This window comes from Natrix helvetica (genome assembly GCF_964273705.1).
Source record: "Natrix helvetica genome assembly, chromosome: 1".
Taxonomy (NCBI): domain Eukaryota; kingdom Metazoa; phylum Chordata; class Lepidosauria; order Squamata; family Natricidae; genus Natrix; species Natrix helvetica.
The window spans coordinates 230,079,356-230,102,781 of NC_138548.1; the positions used below are offsets into that span (position 1 = coordinate 230,079,356).

The following is a 23,426-nucleotide window of genomic DNA, read 5'->3' on the forward strand; positions in this document are numbered from 1 at the left end:
AATATTTTCCTATATATTTTCCGCTGAAAATGTAAAAATATATAATTGTTAATTCTTTAATTATTTTCTTTAATATCAAATTGATACTGTAGAATATGTATGTATGTGTGTATGTATGTGTGTATATATATATATATGTGTGTGTGTGTGTGTGTGTGTTGTATTTGTACTGATAAATAAATAAAGGGAGACTAGTATAGATCTATTTCGAGCTAATTAGCTCTCATCAGCTAGCCATACCCTTACTGGGTAACACATACATACATACATACATACATACATACATATAAATAACACACACACACACTTAAGATAAAACATATCTAATGCTGGAGGTAATTTTGAAAACAATTTTTCCAGATTTTGGAAAGAATGAAAAATAATATGTCTCAAAATAGTGTACTCTTCTAAACTCGGTAGCAAGTTTTAATGTTCTGCATTTACTAAATCTGTGGTATAGGCAATACTAATATTTGTGAGAAGAATTAAATGCAAGAATAGTTAAAACATTGTTGTTTTATTAATTTGTTTGGGCTGTCTAGCTTTCTTTTTCTCCTAGATTGAATATTTGTCATACTTCAGTGTTTAGGATTAAAATTACTATTAATGTTAAGTGTATATCATTGGCCACACTTACATTACATGATATTTTAAAAATAACTATAAGAGTGTTCTAGAGGGTCAGCAGGGCTTCTGATCTTTGCTTTCTACACAGTGTCATTCGAAAAGGATTTTGAGTCCACAGCAACCTTAGGGAAAAGTGGAAGGGTTGCTTAAAGCAAAGACAATGGCAAGGGGTACTCTTCGACTTTACTTTGTCCAGTCATCTGGTTCTTCATTTGTCCCTGCTGTGAAACAGAACTCACCTTTTGTCTGTAACACAAATACATCTTTTTCTTCAACCCACCCCCACCCTTTGCCTTCTATTATAATTCAATCAATGATGTCATTATGTGTGCCATTCAGGGAACTGTTGAACCACAAGGCTGCTGGAATTTGGAGGAGCAGCTAGAAGAAAAGAGAGCTGTGCGCTCTCTGACTCACACGCTCTCTGTCTTTCTCTCTGTCCTCAAGAGTTTATTCTGATTTTAACCAGAAAAACAAAAATCAGGTTAATCTTTAAAAGCCCCATTCATGGTGGGGGGAAAAAACCCTCCAAACTAATCTAAAGTAAAAAGAACAGAGTAGTTGTATATGAGGTCAACTTTATTATTTTTCTTTAGAACGAATAATACATTGAAGCCAATTTAATCCATAACCATTTTTCAAGAATTATTAGTGCTTTATCTGGCTTAATTTTTAAAAAAAGATCACTATTGTCGTTATTTTTATACTTCATTACTTTCTGTATGTTTTGTTTGATAAAATACTTGTCCAGTATTGCTAGAGAAAAGGTGCATTATTTATAGAAAACAAGATCTTTAGGTTTTGAAGTATAACTAATATTCCTGTGATATTTGCTGAGAATTCCTTCAGTGTGTTGGTAATAGTCGAGCAACCTCCTCTGTGGATAAGCAGAAGGATATAGTATATGTAGGATTTGATTTTTCCCATTTGTTTACTGTAAATCATTGGAAATCTTGTTCCCTATTTCTGACTTGACATTCCTTAATATTGAAAGTTTGAAGTTGAGATGTCAAGTTGCTCTAAAGTGATTTTTATTTAATATTTTATGTACATGTGACAATTTCCCATTGTTGCAAATATAGCATCCTGATAATGCACTACATATTAAAAGAACAAAAATCTCTTTTTAAAAAAGATTTATAAAGCTGCCCATTTTACATATCATAATGCTGGAAAGATATAACTATCAATAAAACAATTTTAAAACATAAAAACAACTTTTTAAAATCCTGATGCCCCTTTAGTGGGAAAAGGCAAGTCTCAGAGGCTTTTCAGGGACCAGGAGATCAGAGGCCTGCCAGACCTCAGGAGAAAGGATGTTTGAAAGGACAGGAGCTGCTACCATGAAGTCACCTTGCCTAATCCCTTTAAATGGCAACAGATTTTTTAAATGTTTGCATATGTTTGCCACTGAATCTTAGGAGAATCTCTCAGAGTTCCTACGAACGTATCAAGAGATTATGAATGAACGAAGAACACCAAAGTTGGGGCTCAGTGCATTTATTTCATAAAGTAATCCAACATGAAATGTGCCAGTTCGAAAAATTATGTTTCCCTCAGTTCAATTAAACAGATAACTAGGTCCAGTTCGGTGGTGGGATTAAGCCAGTTCGCACCACTTCGGGAGAACCGGTTGTTAACTTTCTGAGCAGTTTGGTGAACTGGTTGTTGGAATAAATCATTAGGGCAGAGAACCGGTTGTTAAATTATTTGAATCCCACCACTGGTCCAGTTGTATAAATAGTTCATTAAACAATTAGAGCTGATATGGACCAACATTGCTAAACAGAAGTCTCACAAACTGTCTTTTCTCACCATAGGTCATCATATAGGTTCTAGAGGTACATCACAATTCACATAGAAGAATGTCTAAATGTCTCTGTAATGTCATTGATGGCTATTAACCTGGAGAAAATTATAAAGTCATTTCTAAGGTTCTGGGGCTCCCAGAAAGAGATATAGTGAACCTTCAAATTACTCCCAAGAGTGCTGCCTAAAACATCCAGGAAGTCACAGGGAACCCAGAATAATATCCAGAAATCTGCAGACTTCTCTTACTTTGGCTCAATGTTGAAAGCTCCACCAGCAGAAAAGCACTTGGTTAGAGTAGGATTTTTGGGGAAATAAAAGGTAGACACTATTGATTATGAAACTAGCCGTGGGAGACAACTGTTCCTGAATGACCTCTTTTTGCTCAGTGATCCTCTTTGCTTCCTTGATTCATAAAGAACTTCTGGGAGAAAAAACAGAAGCGACACTTGGAATCTTGATGGAGGAAGACCAGAAATAAAATATTGTAAGTAGTCCTTGATTAGCGACCTGTTACTTAGTGACAATTCAGAGTTATGTTGGACCCCCCCCTCTCCCAAAAGGTACTTATGACCAGAGGTTCTGATGGCCGCTGTCCCTAATTATCGCATGGTCACATTTTGAGAGATGACAGCCCATTTACTGCCATTTGTAGCATCCTGCAGTCACATGATCATGATTTACATTTTTGCCATAAACCAGCATTTACTTCCAGTTCCTAGCAAAAAAAAACACCCATTGTTGATAATGGCTTATCTTAGCAACCACAACATTTGCTTAACGGCCAGTGCAAAAAAAATAGTTGTAAAATTGGATGGCCAGCACAAGTTAGGACAGTAATTCCAGGCTCAGTTATTCTAAAGACCAAGGTACCCTTTTCAGTTGAGGTTCAGACATAGTCATGAGGTAGAAATTGCACTGGTTGCACTGATTGATAATGTTTGCACATCCCTTCTGGACTTATTATCTCTTATTTGCCTTAAATACCATCAGCTACTGTATGATATCTTTCTGAATTTGTTTGTTTGGGTTGAGGTCACTATACTCCATTGATTCCACTCCTTCCTCAGTGGACAGCTCAAATCAATGATTGTAGGTGGGAGTTGGTGGTCTCTCACAAGTACAATATCTGAAGTTTGGTTCTCTTTCCCTTCCTTTTAATACTTTTAATACTTTCATGAAACCACTGAGGAGATAATTCATCATTGCAAGGTACAGAATCATCAATATGCTGATGATAGCCAAATGTTTATATATTTTGTAATTATCTTTGTATATTGTACATTGCTTAAAGAGATGCTTGATGGTAATAATATGAAATCTAATAAATAAATATTAATAATTATCTTAGTTTCCCCCCCCCCCCCAAAAAGTACATAATTTCTGACTTCTGGAGGAATGTTTTGTGGACAGAAGACTAAAATAAATGTCAAAATAGAGCTTAGTGTTATGGTTAAGATATTGGAATAGAAATGGGGGAACACAAATTCTAGTTCTCAGATATAAAAGCTACCTTAGTGGCTTAGGACAGTCACTCTCTCTTAGGCCAACTCACTTTACAATACTTTTTGTTGTAGAGGAAATAGGAATTGGGAGTATTACGTAAGACATCTTGAATTGTACAAAATAAAGGTGGGATATCAGTCCAATATAAAATAAAAACAAAATGTTTTGAGCTATATCAGAATAGTTAAGCACTGCATTCTATAGTAACAACTTTCAAGCACAGAAGTAATAGTGTTATACTGGGAATGGTTTGTTACCCCTAATTTTACTGAACAACTTAACATCATTGAGGAAACACACATTTTGTTTTATTTTTGTGTGCACTCGCTCACAACCAGCGAACTAATGTGCTGAAGCTGACTAGGCTAAGGACTAAGGACGCTTGCTAGATGAATACCTGGTAGGCAGATTTTATTTCCTCTATTTTCCTCCCCAAAGACTACTATACTCCAAAAATACAGCATATATCAGGTAGTATAGCCATGCAAAACTTTGGAGGGGTGTTTTTCATGTATGAAGCTTCAGATTAGGCACTCTCTCAAAGGGTTAAGATCTCCCAGCTTCTAAGAGTGAAATAGCCAAGTTGCTGTGACTTGCTCTTCTGAGCATTTTCTTGCAGCCTGCTGGAGCTGCCTCTGCATGTGACAGGCATCATCCAGGCTGTAAGGACTCTTCTCCCCCCCCCCTCCCACAGCATTGGACCAAAGCATTTTGAGCCCACCAAAATAATTTCATTGAGGTGAATTGGATGGACTCTTCCCTTTTGCAAATTAAGCATATCATCTCCACAGCCTAAATGCCTTTGTTCAAATGAATGTAATTTAATTCTCACTATTCTCTTACCTAGTACAATCTCATCTCACTGGTCTCTCTTTTCTTTCTTTCTCTCTACTATTTCTTCATGCTTTTTTAAATTAATAAATGTTTTGTTTTGGATTTTTTGGCAATGGAAAAGATCATGTAAACATAAGCTTAAATTCCTCTACAACATTAATACTAAAAGCATCAAAGTGGGACCAGGAGATTTGGCAGCTCAAATCAGAATTGTAATAAAGACTGAAAGTTCTAGTTTCTGTTGCATTTAGCACACATCAATTTGTGTGTAACATGTTTACCAGTTAAATTTAACCCTTTCATCCTTGTAATAACTGTACAAAACTAATTAAAGTTCTTTATGGCCATTTTTCTATTCTCCCACTCTTAGTTTTAGTTTTAGTTGCACTCAAAAGCATGTAGCAGTCAGATCCAAACTTTTATTACTGCAGGGTGCTTCATTCCCTTAATTTATGTTCTCTATGCTGACAAGAGTGAGCTAATGTAACTAAAAGTTTCTGTCTCAGAATCTTTTAAAAGGTTATCCAGTCAATTGTTAACAGTCACCTCAATGGCATATTCATTTTTTTTAAATATACCTGAAAAAAGACAACCAACTGAGAAGAATAAAAAATATGCCACAATGGTTGTCAAACAATGCTTTCTTTACATTTTAACCCCTGGCTGCATTATTTTTGATAACTGGTTTTATGACAAAACACTATATCACTAGGACATCTGAAATGAAATAATTTGATAGTACTTTTCTGCATGTTTATTTTAAAATAATAATTCTTTTCATCATTGTCTTTTAGTTTTCCATCTCAGTTGACCAATGCTTCTAATTTATAGGATCATTAACAGGTCCTTCATCTATTGTGTCACTCAATCAATTCAATAGGGTCTAGATAAAAGATGTGATGTGCATTTAAAGTGAATCTTACATGTATTGACTACATGCAGGGAGTTCAATTATACACATAATTTCTTTTGCTATGTCATGGTATTTATGCATTGCATGACCCGTGATCTTGGGGTGAGGGGAGACAGATATTCAAGGATTTACTGATAAGTGTTGGGCAGCATCCCCCCACATGCAAAAAAGAAAAAAAACATTTTCCCTTTTAATTTGAAGTTCTGCTCACCTTTAATATATCTATCCTATAACTGCATGACCCTTTCTCTAATTACATCTTCAAATGCAAGACCAATAGTAATGGATATATACGAGCCTTGTAAAATAGATATGTATAATCCTTACACACTTCATTTATTCACCTCTTCCACACTGATGATGTTGCCTAGTCTGGTAATGAAATGTTTGCAACCTGCATATCAAATCAGACAATTTTTAACAACATAACAGGGAATTCATAAGTATAAAATATTTTCAAAAGCATGGGCTAATATTTGTCATGGTTAAACTGATCTGTACTAATATCTTTGGTAAATTAAATAACTGTGACAAAATTGAGCCCTAAGCCTGCCACTTAGAATATATTTTTAATTTTAAAATATTCAGATACTATAGAAAGGCTTTGTTGTGTTTTCGCCTGCACCTGAGATATGTCTCTTTCACTGTTCCACATGGCATTCCTTATATATGTTTCATCCTCTGATGTCTAGGTCAAAGAATGCTTTTTAACTACAGAATTAAATGCTGGGAGTTGCAGGTGTGCTCTTAACACATGGCTGTGACTTTTTTTGTGCCTCACTCCCCTGCTGATCGTGTTTGGAGCAAGCATAAACTTTTATCTGTGAAGGCCTTGGTATTTTGACACAGAGCTTTCAGAACTGCTGACTCTCAGAACTTTGCCCTTTTACAAATCCAACACCTCAGACAATTTTGATCTTTTAAGCTTTCTGTTTTTCTTGGCTTATATTTTTGTCCTAAGTAGAGAGTGTTTAGGAAATAAAAGAAGGAGTAATGAAGGTAATATTCATAATATTCAACTTCCTGTATTTGAATACATTCTTAATTTATATAATCCAATAATGAAATGTATTTGGGATTAAGAGATCTGAATATTTTGTTGAACAAATGCCTATCTAATTCTTGTATAGCAAACATACGCTGTACAATCATTTGTCTACTACATAGATAAATCTTTGTCCAACAAGCATTCAAAATTCTTTAGGCCTATATGAAGTAGCAAGTAAAGATGCTTTTTCAAACTGAGGTGAAATCGAATATTAATTATAGTGTCTTGCCATCTTGCATTATGTAAGCAAATATTTCACATTTTAAAATCAAATTGTAATGTGAACTTATCAGTTGTCTGCATAGAAACAGCCATGAGCTTCCTTAACGTGGTTCCCAAATACAGCTTCATTTCCAAATATCTTTTGAGTTCTAGAAAAGATTATTTCAGTGTAGATTCTTGTTCAGATATATAGAATTCTTGGTGAAGCATATTTTATGAAAGAATGGAAATACCTGGGTAGTATTTTACTTTCTCCTGATCTTTAAATTAAGAGCTTTGTTTGACTGATCCTAAAAGAGGAAAGGCAGTCACATATGGGCATTTCATGGAACAGAGTAGATATATCATCATAGCCTCTTGATTTTGCCTGTCCCATTGTTCATAATGTATGTGCAGTTCTTGATGAGTATTTTGCAAAAGTATTATCTAGGACCATAAAAGTGAGAGTAATCTTTTTCACTAGATGCATATACTATTTCTGTCACTCCAGTTCCACCTACATATTTACCATTGACTATTGTTCATATAGCTGATGCACACACACACATAATATTGTCCACTAGGGAAAAGAGCAAGAACATATAAATATGTTGGGATGAATTTCAAAAAGATGGTGGGTGACAGCTGTGTATCTGAGGATTAGAGTGTTTTGAAGAACAAAACTATCAGTTGCTGTCATTCACCCTCTGGATATGAAATTGGAAGCCAGCTACTCGTGAGTGTTTCATAACCTTTACCTTTTGGAGGTCAAGGCCATGCCATCATTAATCTACCATCGCCTGAAAGCCTGGAGGCTCTGCTTTTCATCCTGTCATCCGTCATGCTGTAGTGGAGATAGAGGAGTAGTGGCCAGAAGGGTTCCTTTTTATATATATGCTCTCCCATTGGCTTGTAAAATTCAATTCTTAATAATGTCTTGTGGTTTTTTAAAGGGCACCTGAAAAAAATGGGCCAGAGTTCTTTTTTTTTCTGCATTACCTATAATTGCATTCATTTGCAGAGTACAGAACTGATATGTTGAAGTTGATTTTGTACTGTTGATTTGATACTAATTTATTATGGGGAAGAACAAGATTTATCTCAATGCTAACTACAGCTTATTACTAAGAAATGAGACTAGTGAATTTCTAAATCTTAATCTTTGAATAGAGAAAATAATTTTGAGAGTGTAGAAAATAATAATTCTGTATGATTTACTACTGTATGATTATTTTACTGTATATTACTGTGTCATCATAAAGTTGGGAAGCCATATAAATTTCTAAAAGAAATAATTCAGAGTAACAAGCTACACAAAACATTTATAAATTCTTACTGTTTATTTTTAGGTTACATTTAAAATAATTCTTATTATTTTAAATGTAAGAGTGAGAGAGTGAGGAGTTGTTGTTGTTGTTGTTGTTGTTGTTGTTGTTGTTGTTATTATTATTATTATTATTATTATTATTATTATTATTACTACTACTACTACTTTAAGTTAGGCCTAGACTTAATTGAAATGATGCTTTATCATTTGGGAAGCTAAACAAAGACTCTGGATTGTGCAATTTATGACAAATAATTTTCCTAAGTAACTTTATTAAATTTCTGTATGCGGTAATTCTCTTTGCTATAAGAACTTGGATTAGAATTAGTAGTCCAGAGGTAAGTCGTGCTTTGTACTTTAATAATAATACAGGGGTCCCCAAACACCGGCCTGCGGCCCACTTTCAAATCCTGACCCATTCAGAACCAGGCCAGAGAAGTGTTGGGTGGGCGGACACAGTTCCATTCGCGTGCATGGAACCATCCACCACCACCCAGCCCACAAAGCCAGAAAGGTTGGGGACTGCTGCTTTAATATATATAAATCATTAACCATCTGGGATGTCTTCTCTTTCAAAAGTTACTTGTATCAAGAAGTTGTTTTATATTACAAATGATCGTTGATAATTATAATTTATTCTCTGTGTTCTACAAGACCAGTACTTAAAGTACAGATAACTGACTTAACTATAGAACAATCAGACACAACCAAAATAATGAACAGTTCCTGAATTATCTATGCATAATTTGGAATTTGTTTTTTTTTAGAAGATTGTAATTGTGGAGTCCTTAGTGTTCTATGAGTTTGATTATTTGCTTGCATAGTTTACCTGACTAGGTTACATCACCAGTGCCAGTTGCTGTGAGGTTTGCTTCCTATTTATATACAATAGCTTGCCCTGCCTGTGTTGGGTGGGGTGTGATTTACTCTTTAGTTAGTTCCTTGATTAACTGTTTTATTTTATGGATTGTTTGTCTGGTGTTAATTCTGCTCATCTGGGTGTTGGCTGCTCAAAAGTCTAAAAAAGGACCAAACCATCATTATCCTGCAGCAGACGCAAGCCAAATCACAGTTATTGTGAACAGATCATAATACATGCAAAAGAGGTATAGAATTACTAGAAGATAAAGAAACCTGTATATTCCAGTAAACACCAACCCAATATAGAAAGTAGATAGCCTGATGAAGAGAAGCCTTAATAACCTAACAAAAAAAATCACAGCAGGCACCAACTAGCAATCAGAAAACATAATGGAACTTCTTAATTTCATAACTCATGGACAGAGTCAACCATACTAGAGCATCCTACACTAAACCAAATGCTACAGAATTTCTGGAAGCTTGGCAGTCAGTGAAATCAGTGAGCAACAGACACATAGAGATAAACCACATTTAAACATCATTCAAAAGAAAGTGGGACACAATTTTTAAAAACCTCATCCTAACCCTAACTCCATCTTGATTTTATCTGGTACATGATGGCATTCAAGATCTGTTATCTTATTCTACAACAGTATTTCATTGTATAAACATTGCTGGATTTTGTGCTGCTTCTGTTTTTATATATCAAGGTATTTTATATATACCTTGAAACGTTGACATGATAGTGAATGTATTGACTGCCAAAATGAGTGGTGTCCATCAGGGAAGCTCAGTATATAGTTTGGGAGCGCTCTCAAATGCATCATTGTCATTGAAATCACAGGAGGCCCCAGTGGACATCAGTTATACACAACTTTGCAGTATTCTAAATACAGTTAGGTAGCTAACAAAGACTAGTAATCAAATGAGACTTGTTTTGTCATCTGTACTGGCTTCTAATTTGTTGTGGCCTCCAGCCAACAATTTTGCATTTTCCAAAGAAGTCCTGAAATTGCTATAACTAAAATGTTGGGAAAATTTGGGAGAAATATAAATGTCTTAACTTATTTTATTTTTATCCAACATTGGCCTGATCTCCCCCCACTCCCATTTCTAGAGTGGGGTTTAAGGGGACAAAATAGGGACTTAGATCTTCTAAGGCCTAAATATCAATTTTTCCCTTTAGGTGTGCTCTCTTACACACACGCACGCACACACACAGTGTTTAATAACATTTTTAAAATTCTGATCTGAGGATCAAGTTAATATGCTGAGGATTTTGTTTAGAAATCATACATGCCTGCCTTGTGATAGCAGCTTTTAAATTTTTGTTTCTTCTTGGCACTCAGAATATAAATACTATATAATTAACAATCCAGATAAATTCACATTGTGCCTTTTCTGCTCAAAGGACTCTGATGTATTTAAAATATTTAACCTATTCTACTTTATATCATATAATGAAAAAAAGGATGCTATTCACTTGTATTCTGTGTTTTTCTCACCGGAAAGCTATATCCTAGCCTTGACGGGTAAGAGAAAAATACTGCTTTCATTAACTTTGAGAATTCAGGAGGTATAACAATATTCGTCTTCCATAGAATTTATGTAAAAATTGTGAGTTTTTTTTTAAATCTAGCAGAGTTTGATGTTGTGGAACAACAGCTTGGAAACTGGGAGACTAGGAGTTCTAGTCCTGCCTTAGGGAGAAAGCTAGCTGTGTGACCTTGGGACAGAGACTCTTTCTCTCCTAGGAAATGGTAAACTACTTCTGAAAGCATTTGTGTCCCCTCTGTTCTGAATCCAAACCATTTTACAGCTTTCTTACGTATATTAGCCTTCTCTGTCATTCAAAGTGCTTGTGTTCTTTTGGAGATTCTTAAATATGTATACAAGGCTGTCTGGATGTTTTCTTTGTGTTATTAGTAGAACTTAGTAAAGGGTTTCCTAGTTAATTTACTATTATTTAAAGTATGTTTTGATCAGACACCCCCTCCCCCCCCCCAAAAAAAAACCCAACAATGTCAGCTCTTCCTGCTGACTTGTATGGTAAACACTGCAGATTGAGAAGATGGGGGGGAAAACAAAATTTGGGCACCAGTTCTTAAAATTATGTTGAATAATTTCAGCAGAAGTAATGAAATGGCACTATTTTTCATCCCTCCTCCTGTTGCCTAATGGAATTGCCATTGCTTGTTAAAAATGATGGATGAACCAAAGGCAGTAGGTCTTTCAGCAAAGTTGATGGGATGATTCTGCTTCATCTGTTTTGTTTCTCTACAGTAATAACCTAATAGCGTACAGAGAGCCAATTTGGAGGAGTGGCCAGGCGACTGTGAGTTCTAGGCCTCCTTTAGGCATGAAAGCCAGTGGGATGATATGGGTCAATCACTCACTCTCAGCCCAACCCACCTCACAGGGTTATTGTGCGAAAAATTGGAGGCAAGAATTATAAGATACAGGTAGTTCATTTGTTCAGTGGCTGCTTGAAATTACCATAGTGCTGATGAAAGGACTGTTGACCCATGCCTGAAATCATGGCTGTTATAGTGTTGCCATAATCATGTGATTGTGATTTGGGCTCTTGGTGAGTCTTTGCCAAGATACAATTGCCATTTCCAATCTTCACTGTTAATTTGCCCAGAAAGTTAATGGGGAAGCCAGTAGCTGCCACCTGACAAAAAATCCCTCTTTTTTCTAAGGGGGCTGGCTCTGAAAAACTGGTCCATCCCAAAATCCAAGCAGATTTTTAACTGTTTCTCAATTGGTAGGGATGCAGATCTTCCATCCATCCATCCATCCATAGTCCCCTCATATGCTTCATATATCTCCTGTTCTTTGCAGTAGCATTCTGTCAATTCTGGGTGTGTGAGTGTGTCTCATCCATGAATGGTTTGTTGCAATAGCCCACTTCCTGTCAGATTGTCCAGATTCTCCAACATTTGATGCAGAATTTGTTAATCTGGGCAATGTTCAAACCAAGACTGGTTTATGTCTGGTGAAAGGTTAGGAGGTCTCAGCCCATGGACCATATAAGGTAGGTACCGGCCAGGATTTGAAGCCAGAGACCTTGAAGAAAATGGTAGCTTCTATGTTGTCCTCATAATGGTCTTAAGGTTCAGAAAAGCAGATTCCACTTGGATGCTAGGGAAGACCTTCTAAAGTGTGATGACTATAGCAGAGAAACAAGAATCATGAATAAACTATTATTTAGGAAATTGTGTAGTTGAAGGGAGAAATCCTTGGCTGCTGAAATCCCATATGTGTCTTGCATTTCATTATTAAGTTTCCATCAACTTTCAAGAATGTTTACTTTTCCCAGAAAATGTTTTTTAAATAAAGAGGCTAAAGGTTGATTAATATACTTTACAATGCCAGTTACCATACACATAATAGAAATGTGCAGCTCTTCTAACACATTGATTTTTTTAAATAAAGAAAATGATGGAATAGTCTGGAGGCTATGAATGCTAGGCTCTATGCCATATTTCAGGTTACAGATTCCTATTAGAATAAGTGGAATTGTTCTTCAAAGCTTTCTGCATGAACTGTACAAGAAGAAAACATTAATATCACAAGCTTCAAAAAATGTATCATTTCAGAAGAAAGGTCAGCTTCCACCCCCACTTCTCATGCACAAATGCCCACGTGCACATTCAAGTGTGCCCCAGGGCTATGGCAAAGCTTGATAGATACTGAGATAGAAGTGTTTTGATAGAGGTAATTTTCCTCAGATGGGTTTCAGCACCCCATGAATCAAAACCTGTCAGTGAGGAGCTAAGGATGGAGTGAAGTTTATTGTAACATGTTTGCATCTGACACTAGTATGCTAGGGGGTCAAGTGAGGGAGATCATTAGAACCATGTTGATTTAGTGGGATTGTTACACACTTTCCCTTCAGGCAGTGAGTGGGGGCAGGGTGATTATAAGGGCTCACTAGAAAAATAAATAAAAAGCTCACTACAGCCCCTTCTGTGACCCATTATATATGTTCATTCATTTAAAGTTGTGGTTTGGCTATTTTTTTCTTAAATGTTCTTTCGGCTTTAACGATACATACACTGTTACCATCCTTGACCTAAACAATGTGGTTTGGGAAGGATTAATGCTGTATTGAAATATATGTAAATTACATGTTTAGTTTTGATAAGCATTTCCATTACATTGTGTATATTTTCCTTGTAGAGTTGGAAATAACCAAAAGCTGAATGTTGGTGGATTGGTTATACCTGCAGATTAATCTTTGTTGCAAAAATATATTTTATTCATATATATTCATGTATTTTAATGGCAGTCATATGCTCTGTAAAATAAATTTAAAAAGGATACTATATTTCACTTTTTATATCCATTTACGAGCAAATAGAAGTATGCTATATAAAATATCCCTTAGGAATGCCATTAAATACAGGCAGTGCTTTTCCCTCTCCTTTGTTTCATCTTTTTCCCTTTATTTTAAAGTACCATGTGTCTCTGTTAACTTAATAAGTTATCAATTAGAAGAAGAAAACCCTTTAAGCAGGAAATATCAAAGTTAGATTTGTATGTAAAGTAACAACCTTTATCTGCATAAAACAGAGATGCACAACCTGAGATCAAGAATTGTATTTTTCTTCCCCGGCTTTCCCAAATGTTGTTATTGGAGATTAATTTTTTTAGCTACATTTATTTTTAAAATAGGTTGAAATGTAAATCAAAAGAAACCAAATTTTGTTTGTTTTTTCCCAGCAAATACTTACTAGTTTTCAGAATGCTCTCGCTGTCCCCACATATCTCTCAACAATCCACTGTTTTTCCTGACTCAGAAGAAATCCTTTGGGATACATTGTTTAGCATAATGAAACTAAATGTACATATTTTTGCCCTACCTTAAAATTAAAAAAGGCAGTTTCTATTGTTTGGGCAGTTAGATAAGTTTTTTTTCTTAAAAAAAAACTAAATAGAAAACAATTCATTATTCTTTTTGGCATTCTTAGCCAAACTATTATAGGTCCCAAAATATTCTATGTCATATCTAGAAAGACTAGCCTAGAGATCTGTCTATGTGGTCACTAAGCATTGATGCTGACTTGACAGCACATAGTCAAATCAATTAAATCTATGAAAGTTAAGTATTAACTTAGAATAGAAAATACATTTTGTTTTAAACCTGGGACAAATAACTTCAGCCTGGAATTTTAGCTGAATTATTCGAAGCAGAAATAACCCCAGAATATTTTGATGGTTCCTGGTTTGAGCCAGAACAAAATCTGCAAGGGTTTTATAGGACAAGTAAGGCAAGGCTGGTGTTTCACATACGTCTTTCCCATTGTTTTCCATTTGGATTTTTCCTTTTTCTAACTTCTGTTATTCACTGCCAGTATCCTGGAATTCAAACACAACATATCCAATGGGCTTCCAGCCACTTGCTTTCTCTACCTCCATTTAGTTGTTCCTTTTCCCCTTGATTTCAAGCACAGCACATCTAACCTATACAGAAATCACTTCCCAGCACGTTCATTTCCCTTATCTCCCCTTGGTTGCTATTACTATTGAATTCAAGAGTGGTATATCCAATCTGTTTCTCCCCCCACCTTTCCAGCTACTGCTTTTGCCTAGTTCCACTTCAGTACTGCTGCTAGCCTTGCTTACTTCCCATTGTTCCCAAACTCCAAAGCATTTGTGCCTAGAACATACTTGTTTCAGTTTTGAATCACATATGCATAATATTTCAGTCCAGATTTGGACCTCCCCCTCAACTAAATAATTTTTCTAACATTGGAAAATAAAATCTGATGAAGATGTTGACACAGAGTTAGACAGGAGCCATTCCAAAGATAGAAGTGTATAGAAAGGATTTATACCTGTTCATATACACCATGAATATGCGATTGTCTGAATCCCATGAGAAACTGCTGGGTTTTAATTAAAATTTTCAATTGTTACTATTGCTGTGACTGATTAAGATGTTATAATTAGAAAATTTGAACGTAATTACTGTAATGTTTTTATTTAAGGAAATGGTCAACATAGCAAAGACAATGCTGACCCTTGTTCATGATGTAATCAGCACAACTTTGCTGACAAAAGTTGCATAATGTATCAGTGATATGAATGAGTTTATGAGCTAATTGGTTGATAAGTGTCATTTTGCCCTTTTTTTAAATAAATAGTCAATTATCATTACTTGGATGATTAAGTTCAATCAGAGAAGATATTTGCATAGATGAAATATGAAACAAAGCAAGCTTTCTATAGTTACCATAATCCTGATATTTCATCAACATTTAGTGATTTAGTGAAGACCTGGCTCTGTTGATTAAGGAGCCACTCTGTGAAATAAGCAGTCGTATAAGTTCGATCAATAATAAATACATAAAATTGTAATATAACCTAGCCAGTGACATATATCCATAATGGATACGGGAAGTTTTGCATTCAAGTGAGATTAATGAGCCAAGCAAATAAAATTAAGCATTTTATGTGGTTACATTTCCATTTCCATCCTTTCCTTGACTCTACTTACTTCTAAGCCCCTCATTACTAAATTATCAAATAGGAGAGGGAGAAGATTGAAAATACCCTGTATGAACTGGTGAGCAAAATTAGAGAAGGAAAGCAAAGTAATTGGACAATCTTGTAGAGCTGAAAATAGCACAAGAGAATTTATATGGCAAATGGATGACATAGAAGCTCTTAAAGGTTAATAGATGGCCTTGATTATTACTGTTAGACCAAAGCCACAAACATGGTTAAAGGTTAAAAGAATAAAAAGCCCCAGGCTTACAGGAAAATCAGCTGAAGAAATCCAAAGAACCCACACCAACTAGCATTTATTCGCTCACTCAGGGTGGAAAATAATTGAAACAGAATTTATGAAGGCAAGTTAAGTGCCATAGAAATCATCTAATGCAAATGCTTTCATTAATGGTAGCAAATGGATTACATTAAAAATATGACCTGCCCAGAAATAAATTTCAGGTGCGCTATTTCTCTTGTTCTAATTATTACTTTCATGTCCTGAAAATCTTAATGATCAGATTTTGTTAAGTAATTTTTAAAGTTCTGCAAGTTTTATTTGTACTGAAATAAAAATATACATCCTCTGTTTTAGGGAGGGTTTTTTTTTCTGTAGTTCAAAATGTTATAAAAGCACAATCTTAAAATGCACTTTATGCTCTCCATTGCTGTATATAATTTCCTACCTTTAACAAAGTCCTAAAACACCTTAAACCTGCAAAGAAAATTCTTGATTTTAGAGGAAAGTCAGTCTATATTATAAAAATTATTAGTTCATAGGTCAAACTATTATCAACTTCTTTGGTTTAATAGGTGAGTAGTTTGGTCCTGCTATTGCCTGTGGATTAAAAGAAGCACAATAATGTTAGGTGCTTACAACATTCATTTTAATTTCTTTTCTTTTTTCCTTGCGGCTGTAAATAGCTAGGCAACAGGAATTCAGAAATATAACATACTGTACCTGTGTCCCACTAGCATTGTATTACACATCATTGTCTCTTTCTAGTAGCAATTGACATTTTCATTGATTCTGGATTTAGCATAAAGTTTTTAATTACTAGAAAGACAATCAAAGTAGAAGGAACTTGATTAATCAGCAACTCTGGCTGTTTCTGTGATCAACTTCTTATAATTGCATATTGTCTATATTGAGAATGTCTGTTTAATGCATGCAATAACAGGTAGTTGTGAATTCTTTGAACCTTCAGGTAGCAAAATAGGATGATAGGAATTAAAATTATTCTATTAGTCTACATTCAAATGTGTTACTCTCTTTCTATATAGACCGAAGATGATGAAAAACTAAAAAAGAGAAAGGAGAGGTTTGGCATTGTTACAAGTTCAGCTGGAGCAGGAACTACAGAAGACTCAGAGGTAACATTTGTTTATAACATCTTGGGCACTGAGACTTTTTGTAATTGAAATAATGTCAGGCACTCCACAAGATGGCACTGTGTGACTTTTATGCTTTTCTTTGCCCAGTCCCCATAGTCCCATTCAATTATTGTATACTAACTTAAATATGAATAATTTTGGATTATATCAGAAATTTTCTTTTATTTTTCTCTTTAAAGATATTTTCATATTATTGCTCTGTGATAGGTTGGATAATTTTTGAAGAACAAAATAGTTGGAATTTCCTGTCATTAACTTATACAATAGATATAAAACTTGGAATAGTTTAGTTTTATCTTGTATGTCTACCCTTCTGAGTTGTCCAGGATCACCTAGTTATCAACATAGTTGATTTCGAATTAGGGGTTGTAGATCCAGACTAATTTTCTATCCATTGTAGAGCTTAAAAAGTGCTTTTTAAAATGTGGGATTTATGTATATCAAATGGCAGGCATGCAAGATTATTTTATTGTCTCTTCCACTGTTATCAAAACACTGCTACTGCTTTTATCTTTTTGTAAATTCTTGATGACAGGCATCTGCCATTATGTTATCAGACCCATGATTCCTTCCCAATTTGATCTTTTTATTCCAAGTATACAAGGTTTTTGTTGTTATTTTTGGTTCAGCAACTTTGTTTTGGGGTTGATTGCACTATTAAGATGTAATCTCGACCACAAGTAGTTCTCTTGCTAAACTTTAATTTCACTTACAAAAGGGAACAATATTTGGATATTGGATTGACCCTGAGTGAGAAAGTTTATTTTCATTGGTGCCTTCTGTGGGGTGCTTTTTGTTTTCCCTAGATGCAACGCAAGCATTGCTTCACAAAATGAAGTAGCAGCTGTAGAATGATCTGCCTGTTCAGTTGGAGTGAAGGGGGTGGCTGGGCTGTGGTCTGAGGGATTCCATGCTTTTCCATTAGGGCACTTAGTGAGTGTGCCTGAAACAAAAAGCTCTTTTTGTAGTATTGTATATACTAAATGACACCTTTTCCCTGGAGATTCTTGATTAGGACTTCTGTTGCCCCCTAAGCTATTTATCGTGGTAAAAATTAAGATTTATATGCCCCTGGTGTATTGACTTAGAGGCATATCTCAAAGATGCATGAGTGTATTCAATGCATTTGACTGTGTCCCACTCGCCTTCTCTGTGAATAGAAGAGTGTTAACCCTTTGGCCTTTTACATTTCCCACCTCCTATTGCTTAGAAGGCTTTCTAAGCTTATAAAATGGTAATTGTTCCAAGCAGAACTTTCTCATATAAACCAGCAGGGTGAAGCAACTAACAGGTCACTGTATCTCATGCTTTATAGCTTAATTTCTGGCTGTAGTTGGATGCCCCCATTGCAATAGGAGTGCCTCTTGTGAAACCTGATATGAAAGATGCTTTCTTAGACATATACTGTTACACTCCTTATAGATTTTCTGTTTTTCTTTATGCCAAAACCCATACTCAGAGTTGCCATTCCCTTTGGTTTTGACTTTTTTTAATTCATCTTTTAATTCCTATTTACAGGCAAAGAAGAGAAAAAGAGCAGAACGTTTTGGCCTTGTCTGATGATCTTCCTCTTAGTATTTACTTGTTCAGGGTGTATGTTTTAAACATTCTTCATCTCTAAGGAAGAATACAGTTTCTCCCTCACACACATTTTGACTTTGTATTTCAAAGCTAGCTATTGAGTTGTGCTGTTTGCACCCTACCCCACACTCTTTTGGACCAGCAAAGTACAGAATAAAATATTCTGTTTATGTATGTTGTAACCAATTTGGATCTAATGGGTTAATTTTAGCCATTTGTATCCAAAATACACATTGCTTCTTCTTTTTGGAGTAGAGGCAGCTCTGCAAAGGGATTCCCCAACTACTAAGAATTGTCAGCTTCAGCTCCATTTAAACTTAATCAGTAATTGAGCATGCCTTGCATTTTTAGGTAGGCGTTCATTGCCTAGGGATTTCAAATTTTCTATTAATTTTAGCTAAGAAATATTTTTTCTTTCATTTATAAATTCCAATCATAAAGTCGATCAGTTTCTTCTGATTACTCTTAAGCCTAGATTTTATTAAAAAGTGAAACATTTTCTCCTTGGAGTTATATGTTTCCTAAATATTGAAGCTGATGAAGTTACGGAATTTTAAGATGGATCTTGCATTATCCTTTGCTAAAATAGAACTTTTTACATATTGTTCAATTACAGTGTATGAGTGGCCCACGGAATAAAACAAATTGCATCCCAGTGTAAAGGTAGTAAAATTGTCATGTTCATAGCTAGACAACTTCCTACTACTATTCATAGTAAACTTTTAGAACTATGCCTCAAAACTTTTAAAATTTGTCACGAATACAGAATTTCTTCCGTTAAAAATAGTACCAAAAAGTTATAAAAACAATAGGCATAAAAAGATTACAAAATATTATATACATGTTCACCTTTCTTAAAAACAGCTTTAAATTCATAGTTGATTTTCAAATACAGTGTTCTATGTTTCTCTCTGAACTGAATGTATTTTGAATATCTGATGCTTGGTGTTTCAATTTATTAAAGACAACTACTTGGAGAAAACTTCTTGCCTTTTACATTACTATATCCTATTTCATGATAGTCAAATTATTCATACCAGCTTTAGAAATTGAATACAAGTGTAGGTGAGCAGGAATATATTTTTGGGTGATTTTGTCTTTATCTAAATGTGTATCTCATTTTTTTTTAACTAAAAATAGACTAAACAAATATTAATTTTTATTGCAGATCTGTATCATCCTTCGTAGAAAGAAGTTGTTGGGACATTCTGTATTTTAAAAACAATCTTAATGATTTATGAGAAGTTTTATACAGTTACTGATTGACTTTTGCCTTGAATGGTAATAAGTTTGGCCTCTTTGGGAATTTTTTTTTTTAAGATGATTTTCCACATATACTGTATCTCATAGTTAATTCCTTTTGTCTGAGTAAAGGGAGTCTAGTATAGATCCATTTCAAGCTATTTAGCTCTCATCAGCGCTATATATATATATATATATATATATATATATATATATATATATATATATATATATATATATATATATATATATATATATATATATATATATATATATATATATATATATATATATATATATATATATATATATATATATATTCTTATTCTGATCCTGGATTCATGCTTCATATGTACTCTGAAATTAGCCAGTTTGACAGTATGCTTATGTTTTTCATTATTTAAGCCTTCTTTGAGCAACAGTCCAATGATTTATTTGCTATGTAGTAGTAGCTGTTATATATCCTAAAGTTTTGTTTAATTTTTTTTGTGTTTTGATTTTATAACATGTATATTTTATTAATTGTTTTTTTACAATTGGGTTACTTCCTTTGAAATGTTTTGTAGGTTGTACTGAAACCAGTACAACATTTCATTTTTGGTTTCATAATAAAACTGCTTAAGGAAATACATTCCCTGCTTCTTTGATGCATCAGAATTTGCCTTGTTGTTGTTGTTTATACTTGCTGCAATATATAACAGAGCTATAAATGATGCACATAGTGGTTGTGTCTAGTTCTCATCAAGAGAAAACCTGTTTTTGTTGGATCAGAATATTCCTACATTCCTGTTTTTAAAAACCAGGCTTTATAATTGCATAATTTTTATTCTAATTATGGAGCAGATTTTGTCACCAAATGAAAAAAATGTGACTCTTAAAGTGTTCAGTGGTATGAGGAAGTCAACCTGCATTGAAGGATTGGGTATCTTGATCAAAAATAGGAGTTTTAAAAGAAGTGGATTAGAACATGGGGAAGCATCTTGCTGTATGGATTTTTGGATCTTTTGCTTTGTTTTGTATCTGACCTTGACTGATCCTAGAACCTAAGTGTGTTTGGTTCAAAATGAAAGACCATCTGGGAATTTCAAGGCTACCGATTAGACTAAAAGTTGAAAAAGTATTATGGAAGAAGGCAGTAGCAGGCCATTTCCATGATACTGATAAGAAAACTGCAAGCATATTAGCCAACCAATTTGGTGTAGTGATTGAGATGCTGGACTAGAAAGCAGGAGACCAGGAATTCCAGCCCTCCCTTAGGTATAAAAGCTGGCTGTGTGTCAGCACCTCTCAGTACATCTCTCAGCTCAGATGAATGCACAGTGTTGTTGTGGAGAAAAATAGGAAAGTACTTGATGTGCATGGTTTTGATTATGCAAAATAAAGGTTGGATATAAATACAAGAGTGAATGTGGTTATCAGAATCAGCTTTGAATCAAGGATAACTTTGCCTTTATATTTAATAATGCATAATTATAGGATGAACTGTCTTCTATATTACTTGTTGAAAAATAAACTCCAAAAGTACATTTATTTTCCTCAATTTTTTTCAACTTTGCCCATAAAAATTGGAATCCAAAGCAACTGCACTCCCCCCCCCCCCACTTTTCTGGTCAATTAATTCAGAAGGGGGGTGTGTGTTCTGGTTCCGTTGACAACCATAATGTGCATCAAAATTGCCACTCAAAGTATAACTTCTTTAAGAATGGGCTATATTCATTTTACATGTGAACCGCTGAGGTAGTTAGATGAAAAGCAGATGTTACTGGGAGAACAACACATTCTTGATAATGGGTGATCACTGTTCTAGTTTTTCCCACTTCCTAGCTACTGGTTTCTTGAAATGGTTTGTATTTGGAATAGTGTTACTTTAGCTTTAATGGACTGCAAGCAAAGCATTGATTTGGTCTTTGTGGTTCATTGACGGATTTTCAGATTAGAAAATATAAATACTGATTTGGACAGATTGAGAAATAATCAAATTAAACACTACTTTCCTGCAGTCATCCAATACTGGACACAAGGAGTGGATTTCTTGGATGCTGTCAGAATAAATTCATTTATGTTGACATGATCTCTTTTACTAACTGCTTTTATATACATTTCGTTTTTACCCAGATTTAATTAATACTATTTAATACTGTGAAGTCAGTAGAAGAATTTTTGCTTTCCTTTCTAATACAGGATATTTTTATTTATTTATTAAATGTGTTCACATACAGTATAATTTTTGTTCTTTCCCTTCTGTCCATCATATCGAAGCAAAAGATTATGGATACTCATTATCTCCTTTTTTTTTTAAATGAAGAGAATAGGAGTCAGTGACGGGTATCTGAAAAGATAACATGCAGACTTTATCAAATCAGAATGCTTTTGCAATTCATGGCAAGCTTCTTGGTAAGGAGAAATCTACATGGCTAGATTCAGAACTATGTATGGTCAAGTATATGTTATGGTTGGATATTTGTACTCTTATTATAAGTACATTTTCGTCTTACCTATTTCGTCTTACCTATTTTGGCAGTAGTGCTAATATAGAAAACTCCTGGTCTATGTACTTGGTCTGTTCTGATCCTGTTAATTATAATTCAAAAAGGAATTATCTTTCAGAGGTCTTTCTTGCCATCTGTACTACTTCTGCATTGGGGGGAAAATATTTTAAAATGCTGTCTTGTAAAAGGTGAGGGTTACTCCATTCTTTAGCAGAAAAAAAAGCAGGGGATCAAGCTAATCAAACTCTGTTTAAAACACTACCTAATTTATTTTTCCCCTCTAAGCTGGGGGCCGCTCGTGACTAATTTGAGCTGAATAGGCAGATAAAAAAAGCAGTAGGCATACAATGAGCGGCAGAAAGTGTGGGAAAACCAGGAAAAGAAAGGGATGTCCAACACTTGCAGTGTGAGAGCTACGGAAGGCTATGTAGCACCCACGTTCAGCATGGTCACTTTTCAAAAATAGACACTAGGACTCTAAAATGCAATAGGTCTAACTATAGATCAGAAAGGAGAATGATTATAATTTGTCCTTCATAACAAAATGCAAACATATGTTTTTTTCCCAATTGCAATGTTGTATTTCCCCCATTGGCCTCTCGCCCACCCCTCCAGCCTTTGGTGGATGGGTTTGAAATTTGTTTGTAACAAAAAGAGAAAGGCATCTTAGATGTGTGCCAGGAAGGAGTTGGTTAAAAAGAAATATATTTCCTTTGCTCCCTGGCCCCTTGCTGAGTTCTAACACAATTTTATCTCTAGAAGTAGGCAAATGAAGTGATTTCACACCCACAATTCTGAACATCTACAATTCAGCGTAGTCCCCTTCTACCTTGGAAAGAACTAGAAGCTAATTTTATAGGTGCATAACTATTAAGATCACATGTAAAAACTACCTTTCTTCTCTTTTGGGGGGGATATTTTGAAAAGCATGATAGGAAAAGCACATACAACCATGATCAAGAAGTATAGTTCAGAATTGTGGCATTAGTGCTAACAGATTTTAGAGAATGCAACTCATTACACTGCACGTTGCCCTAGGGTAAGGAGATGAGATTTGCTTTAAGCCTGCAATGATAAATATGTGTATTGGAGAAT

General features: G+C 34.7%; 1 protein-coding gene across 1 annotated transcript in view; it reads left to right on the plus strand.

Moving 5' to 3' along the window:
- SARNP (SAP domain containing ribonucleoprotein) overlaps nucleotides 1-19,582 on the plus strand; it is a 68,247-nt gene extending 48,665 nt beyond the window's left edge. Inside the window, exons 10-11 of the mRNA XM_081933766.1 lie at nucleotides 16,909-16,998; nucleotides 18,538-19,582. Coding sequence (XP_081789892.1) covers nucleotides 16,909-16,998; nucleotides 18,538-18,579 — 132 coding nt within the window. The 3' untranslated portion in view covers nucleotides 18,580-19,582. The remainder of the gene's footprint in view (nucleotides 1-16,908; nucleotides 16,999-18,537) is intronic.
- Nucleotides 19,583-23,426: the final 3,844 nt, after the last annotated feature.